Source organism: Monopterus albus, unplaced genomic scaffold, assembly GCF_001952655.1.
Source record: "Monopterus albus unplaced genomic scaffold, M_albus_1.0 scaffold129.1, whole genome shotgun sequence".
NCBI classification, from domain to species: Eukaryota; Metazoa; Chordata; class Actinopteri; order Synbranchiformes; family Synbranchidae; genus Monopterus; species Monopterus albus.
The window spans coordinates 758,689-776,646 of record NW_018128009.1 but is presented as its reverse complement, the minus strand read 5'-3'; the positions used below and the strand labels follow the sequence as shown (position 1 = coordinate 776,646).

Genomic DNA, 17,958 nt, shown 5'->3' with positions numbered 1-17,958 from the left:
CAGAGGCAAATATTTAATAAAAAATAAATAAATAAAAGCGCATTAATGCAACAGGCTGAGTTGAAATTTATTAATATTAAATAACTGAATTTAAAAGGTTTCATGGTTCTCAGAGAAACATTTGTGATGTCACAGCTATGAGCAGCAGCATTGACAAATCAAGGTCAATTTACTAGCTCGCATGTTCTGGAGCCTTCAATTGCATCAGAAAATTCTTATTAGCAGATCAAGTACAATAGAAAATGTGAAGCTGTGTTGAAGTCTGGGTAAACGCGTCATGTCTGGAGCATTAGCCATTATATGAAAGAAAGTCACTTTCAGCTTTTGCCGTTTTAGGGGTCGCCACAGCGAATCGTCACAATTAGCACGGTTGAGAACGAAGGATTCAGAAAAATGATAAATACTCTGGACAAGCGTTATACTTTGCCATCTCGACACCATTTCATGAGAGTTGCTCTGCACGGCTTTTTTTCAAATAAAGCAGGCAGAAGTGAAGTATCAAAAGCAGAGTACTTCGCCACCACAACAGACCTATGGTGTAGCCGCACAATGCAGCCATATATATTAGCTTAACACTACACTTCATCGATGCCGATTTCAATTTGAATGTAAAATGTTTAGATTTTTTCAGTTTAAGGCACATACGTGAGCAAACTTGTTTTGGATAAATTTATTTATTTCATTTATAATTTATATTTTATTTATTACTTGTTTTTAAAAAAATGTTGTGGAAGTGCACTACATTGTTGGTCTTGTTTGCCTTTATCTGTCTTAATCTGTTTTTCCACTGTTCTGTTCAATAAATGCAACATATTTCCAAAGTCAATGAGTAATCGTGTAAAATAATCGTGATTATGATTTTTTCCATAATCGAGCAGCCCTAGGTATGGCTCTACAAACTAGGCCAGAAATTATACAGGAGAGCCATATGATACCCATATCTAATTATCTTTTTGTCATGAAAGTTCAAGTGCTAAGCTGGGAGAGTTTTACCTCATCATAGATGCTCTCAATCTCATTGAGAAGACTCTTCGACCGCAGGGCCTTCATGTCATTCTGTTTGAAGTTGACGCCTTGGTGATCAAGAGACTTCAGGTAGGCCTTTTCGTATTGCTCCCTCCAAATCTTATTGAAACCCTGCTGGGCCTCTCTCCACTCCTCCTCCTTGGCTTTCAACCTAGAGAGAATGATGCACATTTAACATAAATACTTCACAAACACAGTCCTGTTCAATAATATGTCATGTTAACGCATGTCAGAGCACCTGCTTGTGCACATGGCAGCCTGGTTTTAAGTATTAAAGTACCTGTGGAAGGTAACACAGGTTTTTAGAATTCAAAATCCCTACATACTGTACAGCACGATGAATATGCAAAGCATTTTTAACACAGCTGTTGCTGGTATGGTTTTCCTTTGCTGTTGACATACAAAAATCACTGTGTTGATACAAAGATCTTCCCCATGCTGTCAGCAAAACAACATTACCATCATACTGTCACTTAGTTAAACCTTCCTGCTGCTAATGTAAATTAACTCTCCAATTGCAAGCAACAAGCTCATTTCCATACTCTGTTGACATAAAAGAAAACTAGAGCATTATGTGTTCATGATGATACATTAACGTAAAAAGTGAGCAATAATTGGCTAAATCAACCTTTTCAACCATTAAATGTTTAACCTATAGACAAATTTGTCAAAAACGGAGATAAAAACAGTGCTGACCTCTTGAGCACCACAGGTACAGCAGTAGCAGGACTCCTCTTCAGTCCCTCAATGATCTCAGGGGCTTTGTCTCCATAGATACGATACACAGCACGACGCTGGATGACCTCAGAGGTGCCGCCCAGGCAGTCATCTAGTCTGAACCGGTCCTGGTCCTCTGGTGAAAGGCGGGACAGCTTCTTCTGGACGCTCTCTAGCACCCTGATAGTGGCCAAGTTTGTCTCCAGAACTACATCCAACTGTAAGTGAAGCGTTAGAGATGCAGCACTTTTAAAAGTCAGACATGAACTACATTAGAGTGTTCTATGTGTTAAAGGTTAACTCAAAAACATCCTGAGTAAGTTGTGACATATGTAACACAGTCCTAATTGGGCCGTACCTCAAATCTTTCATCCTCGCAGCGATGCAGCTGTTCCTCATAAGGAGTCTTCTTCGAGCTGACAAAAGTGGAGTCCTCTGACCAGGAGGGGAAGGACACCCATGTGTCGTTCAACACCTACAGACGCATGTGTTATACATCATACTTGATGGAAAACACTAGGGCTGCCTCCTAATAGTCAAATAATCGAGTCATTATTCAGTTGACTGAGACTCTTCTAGTTGAACCTTTGTTTTTATTTTATATTTTGTCAGCCATTGCGCATTAGAATAGAAGGTAACCCCCAGCCTGGTGGTTTGTCATCTTCTCCTCATTTTGGTGTGCCAGGCAGCAATTTGCTCGGTGACACTGTGATACATGGATGTACATTACGGTTGGGTCTATTTAGCAAATTGCAGAATGAGGAGAGAGGGACAACAAAACCCACTAGGACAAGCTACACATATTTGAGGTTTGTACTTTATTAGAAGTGTTTTCAAACGCTGTCTACTTTTACAAGAGAAAAGACTGTCGTAACAATGTGGATGGTTTTGCATAATGTTATGAGAGTCCTGTTTGTTTGCCCATCTCCACTAAAGTCCAATGCACAGCCCTTTACCGCATGTTTCTGTGATGTGTATCCATTCGAACGGGAATAGGAAGCTAACAAAAATGTGTGGGGAATTATAAATAAGAGAATCATTTGCAGTGCAAGCTGGCACACATCAAAACAGTAAAAACATGCGCTGTGCTTAACTGATGAGAGAAGTTTAAACTTGTTGGTAAACTAGCCTATAACAGCATTGTTTCATCAGAAGTACAAGTGTGCTGCCTGTCTCATTATTCCAACAAATCCATATGGCAGCCTGACATTATATATCAATTTAAATAGATCATATGCAGCTGTCTTTTACTTTTTAAATGCTCAGACATATCTTCTTGTCACTCTTTTGCATGTAAATACTGATGTTAATATGTTTGAAATTGTCAATGAAATTCACGCCAGTTGATTTTCTGACAGTCTAGGCTATACATATATATTAAAAAAAGAAAAAGAACAAACAGTCAAATAGTCACACTGAAGAGGCGACTGACAAAATCCTTAGTCGGGTACAGCCCTAGAAAACACTTTATACAGGTTTCATTTTATGACAGGTTGGTCTGTTCTTTCTTATATTATTAATAATTAAAGACAGCCTGTGGGGTTTTGACCCTTAGTCACTAACAGGGCTATGCATTTGTATCTTTACAAGGAAAAATATACTTTGCAGATGTTTTATCCATTCAACACATTTGTTAGACCTCAAAAATTCACATTTTGGTTACATGTTTTGGTGATAAAATTGTGATTACAAGAAAACTCTACACAGTACCACTAAGCAATGCACTGATCTAGTGACATCTTCTTGGGAAAATGTTAGTGGGTGTACCTCCTTGCATAAGGCAGTGCGCCCGCTGCATTTAGGCTGCTGGTAGGTCTTGGGCAGTGCTCTGTAGCTGGACCCCAGGCGCTTGCAGGAGGCATAATCGACCTCTCTCCCCCCTCCCCCCTCCATGTAGCGATCCGACAGCCCTGACACAGCATGAGAGAGTTCTTTGTCGCCCAGAAATGACTTGAACTGTGTGTACAATTCAGGAAACTTCCTGGAAGGAGATGGATAAAAGTATTAATGACAGACAAATCAGGAGAAGAATAGCTGGTTATATCAATACCATTTGTATACAACATCACTAATTCTTAATTGCAGGTAGTAATACCAGAAAGCCTCTTCTACAAAATTACACATTTGACAGGCTCCTTGCAGCCTCTGTATCCATTCAGCTGTACATCACTTTTTCACATTTTATCCAGCTCGGTTATCTCGCCTCCACTCACCCCAGGAAAGGAGTGACTAGTTGTAGCAGCTCTGCTCCCGAAACTACTTCCTGGTTAAACAAGGCAATGCAGCGCAGGAAGTTTTCATATACTTCCTGGCTTTTAAACAGACGACGAACCTGAAAGATGGGTGGGTTAACAAGGAAATTAGAGCATACATATTATTAAAGATATAAAAATACATGTGAAAGACAGTAACAGAAAAAAGAGGGAGCAGAAGGGAACTACAGTGGCAGTGGGTCAAAGAAACAGTATGAATCATCACTGCTGAAGTGGAAAATACCTCACCTTATCAAAGAAAGAGAATTCTCGTAAAACTCCATGTTTGCCAACTGAAGCGAAGGACTGATCTTTGGTACAGGAATATTTCATTTTCTTCTAAATAAAAAAAACAGTACTTAATGATCTTTACAGAGGTTTAGTTCGGAGCATTTAACTGCTGCTTTTGGGACAAATCAAAGTGTTGGCCAACCTTTTTGAGGTCAAGGATGTATATTCTAAACAGAAAATTTACCTTGAGCAGTGGGGACATGTGCTGCAGTAGTATGGGTCTGGGCCGCTTTTTGTTTTGTTTGGTTATCGTGTCCTCTTCCTCTGGCCTTTTCAGATGCTCTTTCCCCACCGTCAGTGAGCTCCCTGTGAACTACAGGAGAAGAAGCACAACAAAGAGTTGAGAGAAGGTTTGACTGATTCAGTGAAAAATGTCCAAATTGTCATATTCAGCATTTCAAAAGTTAAAAATCTTCCACGTACATTAAATGAAGAAAAATGCTTTAAATAATTCATCTTCGGCACAGTGATTAGAATGTTAAATTATATTTCAGATGTATTTTGGACTCTTCTGTAATGCTTTGTCAATGCACTTTCCAGAGAAACAAAACATTTATTTTCCACTACACTGACTATTAAACAGGAATATTCTGAGCATGACATTCCTGCAAAGTCACACTGAAGAACAAAACATCACTGACAAAAAAAGTACAACAAAAAAATAATAAGTCTGGTGGCAAGACTGATTACAAATAGTTTGTCCAAAGTTTTCTATTTGTTATCTGTATTGAAATTGCACCATTATCTCTCTCTACTGACCAGTGATCTCTTGGCATCAGGCAGGAATTGTCCAAACTCAGCCAGCAGGTCTTCTTGTCCCTTAAAAAGGCTGGCAACTTTAGAAAACACTTCATCTTCTGTCATCCCGCTGCTGCTTCGACTGCCTCGACTCTCCTTCACCTCCAACTGCTCTTTCTGTATGGGTGGTGGGGGTGTTGTGGGGAATCGAGCTCAGTTTATTAAAGGTACTGGGAAGTTAAAATTCTTGACTGGTTACACTGGTCAATAGTCTGGGTGCAAGAGACTTAAAGAGTGTCGTCCAAGATGCAAGCTGTTGTATAAATCTGATGCTAAACAAAACTACCTTTTATTTACATAGCATTGTAATTTAAAAGTACTATGAAGCCATTTAGAAACTACTCAAGTTCTTATTGGAATACCTCTTCTCTCTCACCTCAGCTTTTCTAATATTCTACAATAACAGTTAAACTCTGAGGTGAAATCAGACAACTGTAAGATAATGGCAACTATCTGGGAAAAAAACCAACCTACATTGCTATAATGTGCTACTAAAATGCAACTTAAATCACCATATATTATCTCCACAGTACCTGATACGTGTGAAGAATTTCTAGGAAGGCCCTGTAGGTCTCTGGGTGGTCCAAAAACCGGTTTTTGATCTTGTTTACATAACTGATGGCACTGTCAAACTCTACAGGGCTCGTCTCTGAGGCAGGTGGGGATACAGATGAGGTGGTTGCCTGACTCTGGCTCTCTCTGCTGGTCAGGGGAAGAGAAAGTCTGCTGGGAGGCTGTGGAGGTCCTGCTGAGGTCGAGGAAGACAGGGACTCAGATGAGGCTGCCTTGCCTTCACTGGTCTGGGCCGGTCCAGCTTCGGTGTGGGCGGCAGTGGAACTACCTGAGGTTGTGGGCACTGCAGAGGTGGTGAGACTCTTCCCTTGCTGGCCTGGGGATACCTGCATAGGTGAAAGGCAGCAGAAAGTTGAGCTGGGTGATTAAAGGTGCACTAACTGAAGAAGGCTGTTCTTTACTTCAGTTAAGACTTCTGAAAAAATATTTTCTAGCACTCAGCCCAGATGGCAGTTACCATCTGCTGCTCAGCAATGTTCATGCACCTGTGTCACTACACACAAATTATATAAACAGTTGAACCTGGTCCCTGTTAAAGTGTCCTAAATCATTCTTTCATTCACAATTCCCTACAGCATGGACTCTAAAGTGAGCAGTAAATTGTCATTTCTGACTCTTATAATTCTTCAACTCATCACTGAGGGAAGGAGTCCCAGAAGGGGACAGGAGTCTCCCAAAACCCTAAAATAACCCTCAGTCACATTCTTTGACAAAAAAGTCTACAACTCCCAGAATGTAAATTGCTGCATTGTAGGATTTTTTTGAGTGCACGATTTTCTGCAAGAATTTCACACACACAGAATTTGTGCACTCAACTGAAGTGGCAGGTGGTAATAAGCACACTATATATAGCAAACTAGGAGTGATTTCGGACACAATCGGCGTTTCTCTTAAATTTCCTATTAAGAAGCTGCAACTTACACAAATTCATGCATTTACCTTATAGGTAATACACTTACACTGAGATGCAAACTTTAAAAGCCTGCACTATTATATTGAACAGAAATCAATACAAGACTCAGGGATATGGACAGTGTGACACAAAAACATAAATCCAAACCATATTCTAAAATCAATATGGCTATCACAAACAGTTTTTATGCAACACTCCTCCCTGCTTCTCAGGTTGCCCAATCAAACTCCTTAGTCATATCATACAATTCTCAAACAAGAAAATCTCTCACAGAAGAAAACATCAGTGACATTTGGTTCTAGGCCAGTGCTCGAAATAAATCCCATGCAATGAATCTGCGTTGTTGAAATCACAGAACTGAAACTAGCCTCTGCATCCTAGCAACTTACTGTCAGCCAAAGCTTACAGCACTTTGGTTAATATATAAACAAATGATCAAATCATACCAAATATGAATCGAGTTGAAACTGAATCTGCGCAGAAGCAAATTACATCTGAATCAATTGGTTTTTAATTGTAGTGCATCAAATCACTATAGCCTACTCTTTTGGTTGCAGTCGTTTTTGTATTGGACTAAAGACAGTGCATTCAGTTATGAAACAGTCTAAGAGGGATACGCACATTGTAATGGGTTTTATATACATTATATAAAGTATATATACAATCCAGCATGGCATGTTTCAGACCTTTTCAAACCTTGAGATCTCCACTGAAATTTTAAAGTCAGTTTAAAGGTTATGTTTTTTGTGTCTGTTAAGATAAACTGAGGAAAAGGAGGCGCTCCAATTATTTAAAAAAGTGAAAGATTAACACCTAAGCATTTATTCCCTGTAAATTTCATTTAAACAATGACAATAAAATGACAAGTTAGCTGCCTTGTTTTGCTGTGATATCTTTACCACAGCAATATTTTGAAGCAGAGTACTCAACTGTAATTGATTGCAGAAGAAGCTCACCTGTTTCCTCTTAAGGATTCAAAAGTTCTGTGAACTTAAACATACAGTACTCTTCAGTGCACCAGGAGTTTGTAATAATAAACTTGCTCTAAAATTTGTCATTCTGAACACAAGTAAAACACTAGTTTTTAGAACTTATCTTTAGCTGTGAGAAGAGTGACTGACCTGTGAAGAGAACGGAGACTGGAGGAAAGCCACCCCGTTCTTGGGGACCTCTATCCGATACCCCGGTGGGAGGAAGGCATTGAAGCCCAAGACCAGATCCGGATGTCCATGGAAGAGTTGTGACACACGATTTATAACCCCTGGTGTGTCAATGCTAATCAGGGGAACAGAGAAATATTTTAATGATGTAGTTAACAGAGGCGAATAAAGATTAGTTTCCTCCCTTATGTGCTGAAGACAACTAACTCCTAATCAGTCTTACAACTTATCTTAACAACAAGCACAGCTGAATCATTAATTCACTAATTCTAAATTCTGTCACCCCACTTTGACATTTTAACATATTATAAACTTTCACATAGTGAGAGTAGGGTGTTATCTGTAGTTTACTTATTGTTAAAAGCCTTAAAATATGTGGGTAATCCCTGGGTAGTGATGTCAAGTAATCAAATTCCACATATGAGCCCCCACTATCATCATCTTAAGAGTCTGTATGAGGATCCAGCCCATTAAAAATGTACACCTAAAACTCTGTAACTTCTGATTACTCTTGGGGGGCTAACAGAAGATACACAGCATCCATCTCTATGCATCTCTAACACTTATCTGTCCTTTGTATAAACTGTCATAAATACCTCTGTGACTTGAACTCTTTCATGATGTCGAGAAACTTGTTGTATATACCAGGGTCATTGGCAAAACGAATTTTGACTTGGTCCAAATACGACAAGGCATCTTCAACCTAAACACAGAAGGAAGGGGGGAAATCATCAGTGCAGCACAAAGCCCAGTCAGTCTCACCTGGAGCTGCGCAGAAGTTGCTGGACAGACATCCTGCCATGCTGCTGATGAAGCAGGATCTTATAGAGGCAGAGCTCTCAGATGGCTTTAACATGCCTAACACAATGGCTGGACTACACATCAATGCTACACTGTCTCATTAATAACAATATAGTATGATGTACTACTATCAAATTTGAAGTGGTGCTGCTGTACGAACCTAAATATTTGTATTTAGAAATTTTCAGTGCTACTGTACATGTGGACGTTTTCTGACATGAAGTTATACAAATTGTTAATGTTTGCTTTCTCCCATGTCAGCTGAAGTGCCATATCAACAAATGCTGCACAAGCTGTAACAAGTACCGCTAAATAAATAAATGTGCGTGAATACAAAAAAAAAAAAAAAAAAAACACCGTGCAGCTTTTGTTCCCTGGACCAGTTTTCTTCAGACGCCACACACAAGGCAGGTCAGCTTACGATGAAATAACGTTGTGTTCATACAAAGCACTGTTAGAAATTGTCCACATCTAAAGAGGGCTGAAACGTTAGTAGCTAACGTTAGCCAACAGCCAGTCAACTGACGATAATAACTCCACTAACACTTACAACACCCACATACAAATTTACACAATACGTTTAGTCACAGCTGGTCCCTGACCAACAGTGTCGTGTTGGCTAAAACAGTATGATAACATTAAGACACTGCGACAACAAAGACGTATAATTAAGCTGCTAATGAACTGAAATAGCCGTTCATGGCTAGCCTGGCTGACGTCCTCCACTTTGTTCAGGGTGGCTGAAAAAACGAACAAGGAGGAACTTCCCACAACCGAGGTCTGAGTTAACGTTTGCTCACAGTAGCTTTTACTGACATCGTAAATAAGAAACTACCGCTAACTGTGCCACTGGACTGTCACTCAGACATTCATAATGAAACGCAGCTTTCACATCTAAGCTAACCTTTAATGTCAATGTTCGGCTGTTTAGCAATGAATTACTTTTAACAGGCCAGCGAGCTAACTGGCGTTAGCCAGCCGTTTCTGTCACTACTCTCGACGTTGGGGGAAGACAGAGAAAAAGCTCAAATCCAATGCAATGATCTGACTAACAAAATGGTTGTGACTCTGAGGGACTTTTCCCTTCTCTGGCCGTTGTCTTCTTACCTTCAGCTTCTGGAAGTGCTGCTGCTGCACTTGCTTTTGTGCTATAACATAAGGCTTGTCTTGAATTTGGTTTATTTGCTTCGCGGTGCTGTGTGCCTGAATCTTCGCCATTATCCCGGCGACAGGAGGCTTGAGAGCTAAGTTACTACCACAACTTGAGAGGGAAGCCTCGGTGTTACCTCCCGTTGCTGGCTAGCCGACAAACCTTCCTCTCAGTCGGGAAGCCAGCCTGCCAGCGAACAACCCTACAACCCTACTTTGCCTGGCTGGACAGTGTCGGCACGGCGTAGAAAAGGACGGAAAATGCAGCAGAGTGGAGGGTGATGACAGACAAGCTGCTAGTCGCTGCGACTTGGATTAAACATCACCATCGAACTGAACAAGCTGAAGCGAGAAGCGTCGGAAAATAAGCTAAGGGACAATGGTCGCCGTTTATCTTATTTAAAATAACTATCGCCTGTCTCTTTAAATTCGGCGGCAGCGATCTGCCTCGGCGTCCGGAAGCCAGAGTAGGAGTGAAAAACTGAAAAAAGGAGTGAAAAATTGAAGTGCGCAGCCGCAACGGTGGGAGGAGCCGAGTTCTCAGGAATCAGATTGCTCCACTCCTCCTCACTGATACAAAAGAACAATGTTACTCCATTCAGAACGACAGCTACATACAGTACATCACACCTTACCCACAAGTAGACCAGCTATGGACCGAGCACTCACTCAGGCATCAATACTGGGCTAATGGGAAACCCGCATCTCTTACAGGAGGCCTACCAGCAAAGCACAGCGTGCACTGTTTTGCTTGTTCTTCAATACAAGAAGCAGTTTGCAGCAACTTTGAATTTTTAATGTATTTCAAGGATGAGAAGAACAGATCACTGGATTTGAAATGATTTATTAGTGACTTACATCATATGGCAAAACATCAAAGTAGTAATAAGAATAAACAGCTTATAAAAATGTTTTAATGACATTACCTCTTGTAAGGCTGCAATTGATATTTTCGTAATTCATTTCTTGCTCTATAAAACAAAAGTGATAGTCATCACAATGTCCTAAGGTACCATGCGATATCATCTGATTCCTTGTTTTGTACAACCAACAGAATAAAACCTAAAAACATTAAATTCTCACAAACTTTCTGGAACCGGAACCATAAATGTGTGGCATTTGTGTTTGAAAAATAACCAAACAGTTTAATCAGATTAGTATCTTAAGGGGTCACTACTGCCTCCAATTTCCCATCAAGTCCTGTACAACCTAACTTCCTATGCTGAAACAATACTCAGAATTTGTGGTAATTTAATTAAACAACTTTATTAGTAGATAAACTTTGTATTTCTGCACAAGGACTGTTCATTTTGTTTCCCCCACTGAAATACCATTAGGAATGTCTGTTTTAATGGGCCAGTATAAGCAGGAGGTTTGAAAACGGAAAGAAAAACCTGTTGCAGTGTTCATATGGGTGCTGGACTATCGTTTTATGACAGACAGACAAATTGTGACCCCTAACCTTTAACACATCTGTAACTGCAGCTCCTGGGTAGTTGCTCACTTTGTCCAGTTGGTAATATAACCTTGACTGCAGAGTGCTCATTTTGCCACTTAACAACGAGGTGTCCCTTAAGAGGCTTTGGTAGCAAGTTTCCACCTTTGTAGCCACTGCTGAAAAGTCAGTCCTCCTTTACTGATCTCAGGTAGGACATGCTGTGCTGGTTGATCCCACCTACATGTATGAACACACAAAAGAGTTAACCAGAAACCAGGCCCTTAAACTCCCAAGTGAAGGTATAAATCCAAAACACAAATACATTATTTAAAATATACATTATAGATGCATGCACACACCCACACCAGCAAGAGTTTACTAGACTATTATTGAACTATAAAAGAAAACAACCATGGTCTTATTTTTATAGTTTGGGACATAATTTCTATCCTTTAAGTATTTGAGTATTTTGAATTAAAACATTACTACAAGTGCTTGTGCTGCTATCTCTCATGCGCCCCACTTTAAAGCTGTGTAAAGTGAAGTTCAAATGTCAGCAATGAAGGAACCAATAGGAATGAGGGTGAAACCATGAAACTACACCCATACTAGAAAAAGATTCTCATTTACAGACATTTCTGAAAGGAAACTACATAGTACAAAATGCTAAGTGTGGTGCACCAATGGTTTTAGAATGAGTTATCTACTTTGGAAAATGTGCCTCACCAGTAAGAGATGGCAGTTTTGACTTGCTTCCCATAAGAAAGACCCTGTGCACAACGCTGGGTGAGGCCTCTGACTCTTGGTACCAAAGACTTCAGAAGCTTCTGATCCTCCTCCATGACTCTGGACAGCAAGGCTAAAAAGCATAGTGAAGACAAAGAGTGGTTTGGTTACAAGTAAACTGTTCTTAAGGTCACACCAGTTCCTCTTTATTTATGCTTTATGTGTATTTTAAACATGAAAAAGCATCATTGTGAACCAGCCCCCCCACCCCAAATACCTTTTTGATCAGATGCATGCAGCTGCTCTGCATCCTTTTCTATTTTCTGCATAGTAGCAGAGTGAAGCTGTAATAACTGACGGAGAAAACGCAACTCAAGTTTCTGGAAGCGAGCCTGGGAACACAACTCCTCTGGAGCCTGAAGTGGAAGGAGGAAGAAAATTAGTTTGCATCAAAGTCAGGCAAAGAGGCAAAAGAGAAAAGCATCTATAAAATGACCTGCACACTGTAGAAAAGCAAAAACTATGCACTGAGTGTTTGTAAAACTAACAGATATCCACAAAAAGCAAATTTAAAAAAACAGAATAGTTGTCGGCGTGCCTCAGTGCCGTTAAACTGATTTTCATGGATCTGAACTCGGTGAGTGAGAGGACTGGGGTCGAGCGATGACAGTGACAGTCAGCTGGTTAATCAAAACCACTCGGGGCATGCGGAGTTTAACCACTCACCCTGTACAGTGGGAATGTCAGGCTCTGACACAAGCTGCTGAAGGTTGGGGACTGCAAGCGATAGATGGACAACCACGATGCAGGGGTTCTTTGCATTCTGAGGCAGTAGAAGAAATGTCACTTTTCTTAGCACCACTTGATCACAACTATAAATAAAATGCATTTTCTTGACACACACTGTTCTGCTTCTTGCCTTTCCTTCCCTCTGTGAATTTGCAATTCATTTTAAAGTTCAACAAAAATCAAAATAGAAGTGTGTCCTGTGTAACCTTTTTGAATGTTTTACCAAATACACACTTAACATTGTACAGAAAAGTTTACCAATTATGTACTAACCTGGCTTGTGTTTACCACTTTTAGAATCAGCCAACAGTCTCTTACCCTTCAACAGTCCTGTGGTCCAGAGCAAGTAGTGAAATTGTTCCAAACTGTCTGGCCTCCTTAGAAATAGAGTTCCTTAAGCTACTGGCTGCACTGGTGACATCTTCAAACAGTGGCACCAGCTTTCCCTGGACATATTTCTGTAACTGAAACAGGACAAAGGTGTTCAAAAACTCACTTTTTTTGTAGCAAAGTTTTTTAGTTTAAAGAGATCAAAACATTTCTATCACCACAGTAATGAAGTAAATCTTATAAATAACCCCTTTACTTCAGTGTCACAGATGGAGAACATCCTCACCTCTGTATGTAGACGGATCAACTCCGTCTTGGCTGTGGAGTTCTCCTTAATCAGACCTCTGATCTGCTCCTGTCTGAGAATCTGCAGCGGTAACAACAAAACGTGCCTAATTATGTTTTCTGGGAATACTGACAGCTCTGCAGTTGAAGTTCATGAAAGTTTGGCAAATAAAAATGTTTATCTCCAGACAGTGAAGAGGACATATAAACAAATTTACTAGATCACATTCTCCTTAATAATAACAGATATAATTTGAAACTTGAAGAGAATGCTGGATCCATGAGTGGCATTAGCAAAGACCAAGAGATCCCATGCTGTCAATTCAACTGAACCAAAAAGATGAATAAAATAATGAAGGTAATAACTTATAATACATATAAATATAATAATGTTTCCCATTAATTTCTTTTCCACTCAGGTAGTTTTATTTGAAGGAGAGGCAATGATTTTCTAGTCAACATTTTATTTTGATAGGGCTTGACGTCAACAATATTGCCTGTCATAACCTACAGAACTGTCGTAGTAATTCTTGTCAGTTAGGATGCTAATGGCCTTTGCTAGAACATAAACCATCTTATGTAGAATCTTTGGCTGAACTAAATATGCCACAGCCTGGCTGAGAGTGAGGCTGGGCTTTTAGAGTGTAAGGTACACCACAGTAAAGGAAAGGGATGCACAAGATAAAACTATAGCATCTTTGTGAACCAAAATGTGGCACAATTATCTTGATTTCAAAATTGTGCAAAACCACAGTCATAATTGAAAATAAAACTCAATTAATTGCCCTGCCTTACTCACCACTAGTTGTCTAAAGTCAAGGATGCTCTGCCACTGGCTGCGGAGGGTTTCGAGCGCCTCCCGTTGGCTTCTGGCGTGTTGGTCAAGTTGGATGCACTGGTCTCTGATGTGATCTCGGGCTGCAGCCTGCATCACACACTGGAGTTCCAGCTCTAGAGCTGAGCTGGGAGCAATACAAAGAGGGTTCAACAACTAAAATGCAAGCACAGTAATATTTTTAAAATAAGTTTTTTCTTTTTCCCAGATCAAACCATGTATGTTATGTTTGCAGTAAACTTACAACATATACAAACACAAAGAATAACTACAAAAAAAAAAAAAAAATCTAAAAAAATTTAAATGTCCAATCTTCAGTTATTAGTGCTTGATAATAATATTCTACTCTTAAAATAATTTAGTGGCTTTTCCCTGACTTCGGTTGTCTGTAACAGAAAATTCCTAAGCTAAAACATTATTCACTGGATACATACAGTAATGTGTCTGAAGGTGCTGATGCCCTAATTCTACTGAGTTAAAACAGAACAGAAAATGTCTCAGAGGAAGCGATACATCTGTGTATACAAATTTCTTCCAGATTTCACGAGCTACCAGAGATTCAGTGACTTCTGTGGGAGCATCACATCTAAACTCTACAATGAGTCCACTTACAGTGCCATGGAATCATTATGGACCTCATCTGCACAAACAGACATTTCCTGTTCAGCCTCCTTCTTGTCGGCCTGCAGCTGGTTTTTGAGCTGCTGAACTCTGGAGTGCGTCTGGGCTAGTTCCACCCAACTCTGCTCCACCTCTTCCCAAGCAGCCTGGACATAACACATACACACATATAATCACAAATAAAAATGTATTTATCAGATACTGTATGTTAGGAAACACATGAATGTGTTTTCTTCTGCTGTGAACTTGTGTAGCACCTGTAAGAGGCTCTTAACCGGTGGCAAGTGATTATCCTCTTCTGCTGATAGGTCTTGCAAGTGATTGCTTTCATAGCGAAACCTGTAATTTAAATGCCAGATAAATACTGTAACACTAGCAAGAGCTGTGAGTATTTAATAGTCCTAAAGGAAGAGTGAACATTTCAATAACGTAGAAGTTTGCTATACCGTAGAGCTGTCACATCCTGAGTCACATCTAGAGAGGCCAGTTTGTCCTCCAGCTCCTTCTGTTCTCTTGAAGCTAAATACTGTAATGCTGAGAGGATGTGGTTTGGAGGATAACCATCCAACAGGTTCTGATGCCATGACAAAACAACATGTCAATCTGAAGTAAAAAATTAAAGATAGTACATGTACATATACACACACACACACACCAGTATTAAGTTAAATGTTAACTTAAAAAAGTTAAACCAACCTCCACAGCACTCAACCAGTACTGAAACACAGCAGTCCTCTGTTCGCGAGTCATACTGAGAGGTGGGGGAAAAAAACAAAGTTATTAATTCAAAAAATTAAATGTTGACTATATTCTGAAAGAGTTTGTGAATAACTGATTTCTCAAATACTGCTTCGGCTGTAGTCCCTACTGTTTGGCTGCAGAGCTCTGGGTTTTCAGTTCACTCTCTTGTAAAGACTGATAGAAACGGACCCTGTCGTCACACAGCTCTCTCACTTGACGCTAACAGGAACAAAAAAGAAATGCAATGATTTCCTTCAATAAGCAGGTGATGTATTACATACATCTTGGACTGCAATACTCAGATCTGTATTAATAATTAGGGCTGGGAGAGAAAAAAAAAATCGACTCCCATTAGAATCGTGATTCATATGTTTGATGATTCTAAATCGATTCACAAATGCTAAAAATTCAATTTAAGTCACACAGCGCTCAACCACGAAGCCAGTGTTGTGCATACAGACAGTGCACACAGACAGTGCACAGCTATGCTTGTAATGTTAGTTCATCTTCAGATAACAAACTCATATGTGCATGTTTTAATTACTTGATAATGAGCTTTAAAAGACAACTGTGGAGGACTGTGTGACTATGTTGTATGCCCATCACAAACAGACTGACATTAGCATAGCAGAGCATAGAACATATTAACAAACGTTGCTGTTTCTCTTCAAAGGTCATTATTATTATTTTTGTAAATTCATGTTTTGCCATATTCAGTCTTTGCTTTGGGGGTTTTCTGGTTCAGACTTCACTGTTAACATGACTGCAGATAAAGTGCGCTCTAAACTCTACTCAGTAAAACACAGGCCAGATTTAGGTGGCTCTTACCAGGACTTGTGCCACTGCTGTGGCTTTGGAATTGAGGATGTTACCATCACTGCTGCTAGAAGACTTGTCATCAAACAGTACTTCAATCTCTGCTTTTCTGCAATACACAATCCAGTACTTATTTTCAATATTTGAACTAAATGATTAGCATGGGTGAGTAAAGTCATTCATTTGTTTCACTTGAACTTCAGCTTCTCTGCCTTACCTGGCCATCTGTTCCAGTACCTTGCAGTGCCCACTGATCTTGTGTGTGTCATCAGATAGCACCTCCCGACCCAAGATGCAGCGCTGCCTGAAGGCCTGCAGAAGCAGCTCTCTGCGCCGACTGTCCTCCACCTGGGCCCAGATACGACTGATAGACTGCTCTGTTTGATAATGAGAATAAAAATGTCTTATTTACATATTAGAAGCACTATGGAAACAGCAAATGACAGTTGTGACCTGGCTCTATGCACTGTGATCCCTACAAGCTAATTAAATAATTTGGTCATAGTCATAATCTTTTCAAACATTTCTCTTCATTCCCAAATGATGCCCAGCCCAGACTGCACACAATGAACTGACCTTGTGTGGCCAACTGTTCCTCTGTTCCACTGATCTGAGAATCCAGGTGACTGATCTCAGCTCTCAAATGCTCTATCTGCCTTTGAAGCTCTTTCTGCTTTGTAGCCTGACTCTGGCCCTCAGCCTGTTTCAGCTAAGCACACAAAAACACCAGCCGATTAATCATTTCATTTAATCAGTGGCTTTCTTGCTGAAATTAAATATTTGTGTATCGGCATGATCACTTAGGGACGGGAGAACAAGTTGCACCCTACCTCTTTGTCTTGAAGAACCTTGTACCTTGAAAATCATAGTGTCAAGAGAATTAACAAAAAATACTAGACGGTGGTCATAGTGGCTGAGGACAGTATACACTAAAAGACTCCATATATCCATCCAGATATTAATCCATCTATTACCACTTATCCTGAAAAGGGTTGGGGTCTGTTTTAACTGTCAATCACAGCTGACAATGGGTGAGAGGTGAGGTACATCCTGGACAGGTCGCCAGCCTATCACAGGGCTGACACTTGGAAACACTTTAGCGTCGCCAGTCAACCTAAGCTGCATTTCTTTGGACTGTGGGAGGAAACCAGAGTACCCAGAGAGAACCCACGCAGGCACAGGGAGAACATGCAAACTCTGCACAGAAAGGTATCGGACTGGCCGAGGCTCAAACCCCGAACCTTCTTGCTGCTCCACCATTCCTCCTGACACCATGTATAGTAAAGACTCTTTACAACAATGCACAGTAGACAGTTCACAAGAAACAGCGAGATAACAGTCCTTTTTCACACTTTCTTGAGTGATATCTCAGAAATGAATAAAAGGCACAAATAAAGTTGCCATTATAATATCCTGAACAATGCAGGATTTTTTTTTGTATAATACCAATATTAATATGTGATAATTATAACAACATTGATATACAGTATCAGCTGATATTAACCATTAATAATACTACAGCCAAGGAATGTACTGGGAAGATTGATTTGAAATTGATAAGTGAATTCATCATACCGTGTGGTATATAAACTACAGAGCAGTGATGCTGTTGGAAAACATATCTCTGCCATATCTGTACTTCAATTTCTTGACATTGATCATATATATATATATATATATATATATATATACATACA

The 17,958-nt window shown here is 39.9% G+C and overlaps 2 protein-coding genes across 4 annotated transcripts in view; both read right to left on the bottom strand.

Annotated features, from left to right (window-relative positions):
• Positions 1 to 10,409, bottom strand: part of sin3b (SIN3 transcription regulator family member B) — a 19,369-nt gene extending 8,960 nt beyond the window's left edge. Inside the window, exons 1-12 of the mRNA XM_020612979.1 lie at positions 9,639 to 10,409; positions 8,327 to 8,433; positions 7,692 to 7,845; positions 5,618 to 5,983; positions 5,046 to 5,201; positions 4,471 to 4,599; positions 4,245 to 4,334; positions 3,957 to 4,075; positions 3,511 to 3,724; positions 2,102 to 2,218; positions 1,723 to 1,961; positions 994 to 1,177 (exon numbers count right to left, since the gene is read on the bottom strand). Of these exons, the coding sequence (XP_020468635.1) occupies positions 994 to 1,177; positions 1,723 to 1,961; positions 2,102 to 2,218; positions 3,511 to 3,724; positions 3,957 to 4,075; positions 4,245 to 4,334; positions 4,471 to 4,599; positions 5,046 to 5,201; positions 5,618 to 5,983; positions 7,692 to 7,845; positions 8,327 to 8,433; positions 9,639 to 9,749 (1,986 nt within the window). The 5' untranslated portion in view covers positions 9,750 to 10,409. The remainder of the gene's footprint in view (positions 1 to 993; positions 1,178 to 1,722; positions 1,962 to 2,101; positions 2,219 to 3,510; positions 3,725 to 3,956; positions 4,076 to 4,244; positions 4,335 to 4,470; positions 4,600 to 5,045; positions 5,202 to 5,617; positions 5,984 to 7,691; positions 7,846 to 8,326; positions 8,434 to 9,638) is intronic.
• A 184-nt stretch (positions 10,410 to 10,593) lies between these two features.
• The window catches only part of haus5 (HAUS augmin-like complex, subunit 5), an 8,367-nt gene continuing 1,002 nt past the window's right edge, over positions 10,594 to 17,958 (bottom strand). For all 3 annotated transcript variants that reach the window (XM_020612975.1, XM_020612978.1, XM_020612976.1), the window contains exons 5-20: positions 17,092 to 17,116; positions 16,838 to 16,970; positions 16,479 to 16,638; positions 16,274 to 16,370; positions 15,573 to 15,664; positions 15,401 to 15,455; positions 15,151 to 15,278; positions 14,962 to 15,043; positions 14,696 to 14,850; positions 14,048 to 14,210; positions 13,250 to 13,330; positions 12,952 to 13,097; positions 12,571 to 12,667; positions 12,122 to 12,260; positions 11,845 to 11,977; positions 10,594 to 11,355 (exon numbers count right to left, since the gene is read on the bottom strand). In XM_020612975.1, the coding sequence (XP_020468631.1) occupies positions 11,253 to 11,355; positions 11,845 to 11,977; positions 12,122 to 12,260; positions 12,571 to 12,667; positions 12,952 to 13,097; positions 13,250 to 13,330; positions 14,048 to 14,210; positions 14,696 to 14,850; positions 14,962 to 15,043; positions 15,151 to 15,278; positions 15,401 to 15,455; positions 15,573 to 15,664; positions 16,274 to 16,370; positions 16,479 to 16,638; positions 16,838 to 16,970; positions 17,092 to 17,116 (1,789 nt within the window). In that variant the 3' untranslated portion in view covers positions 10,594 to 11,252. The remainder of the gene's footprint in view (positions 11,356 to 11,844; positions 11,978 to 12,121; positions 12,261 to 12,570; positions 12,668 to 12,951; positions 13,098 to 13,249; positions 13,331 to 14,047; positions 14,211 to 14,695; positions 14,851 to 14,961; positions 15,044 to 15,150; positions 15,279 to 15,400; positions 15,456 to 15,572; positions 15,665 to 16,273; positions 16,371 to 16,478; positions 16,639 to 16,837; positions 16,971 to 17,091; positions 17,117 to 17,958) is intronic.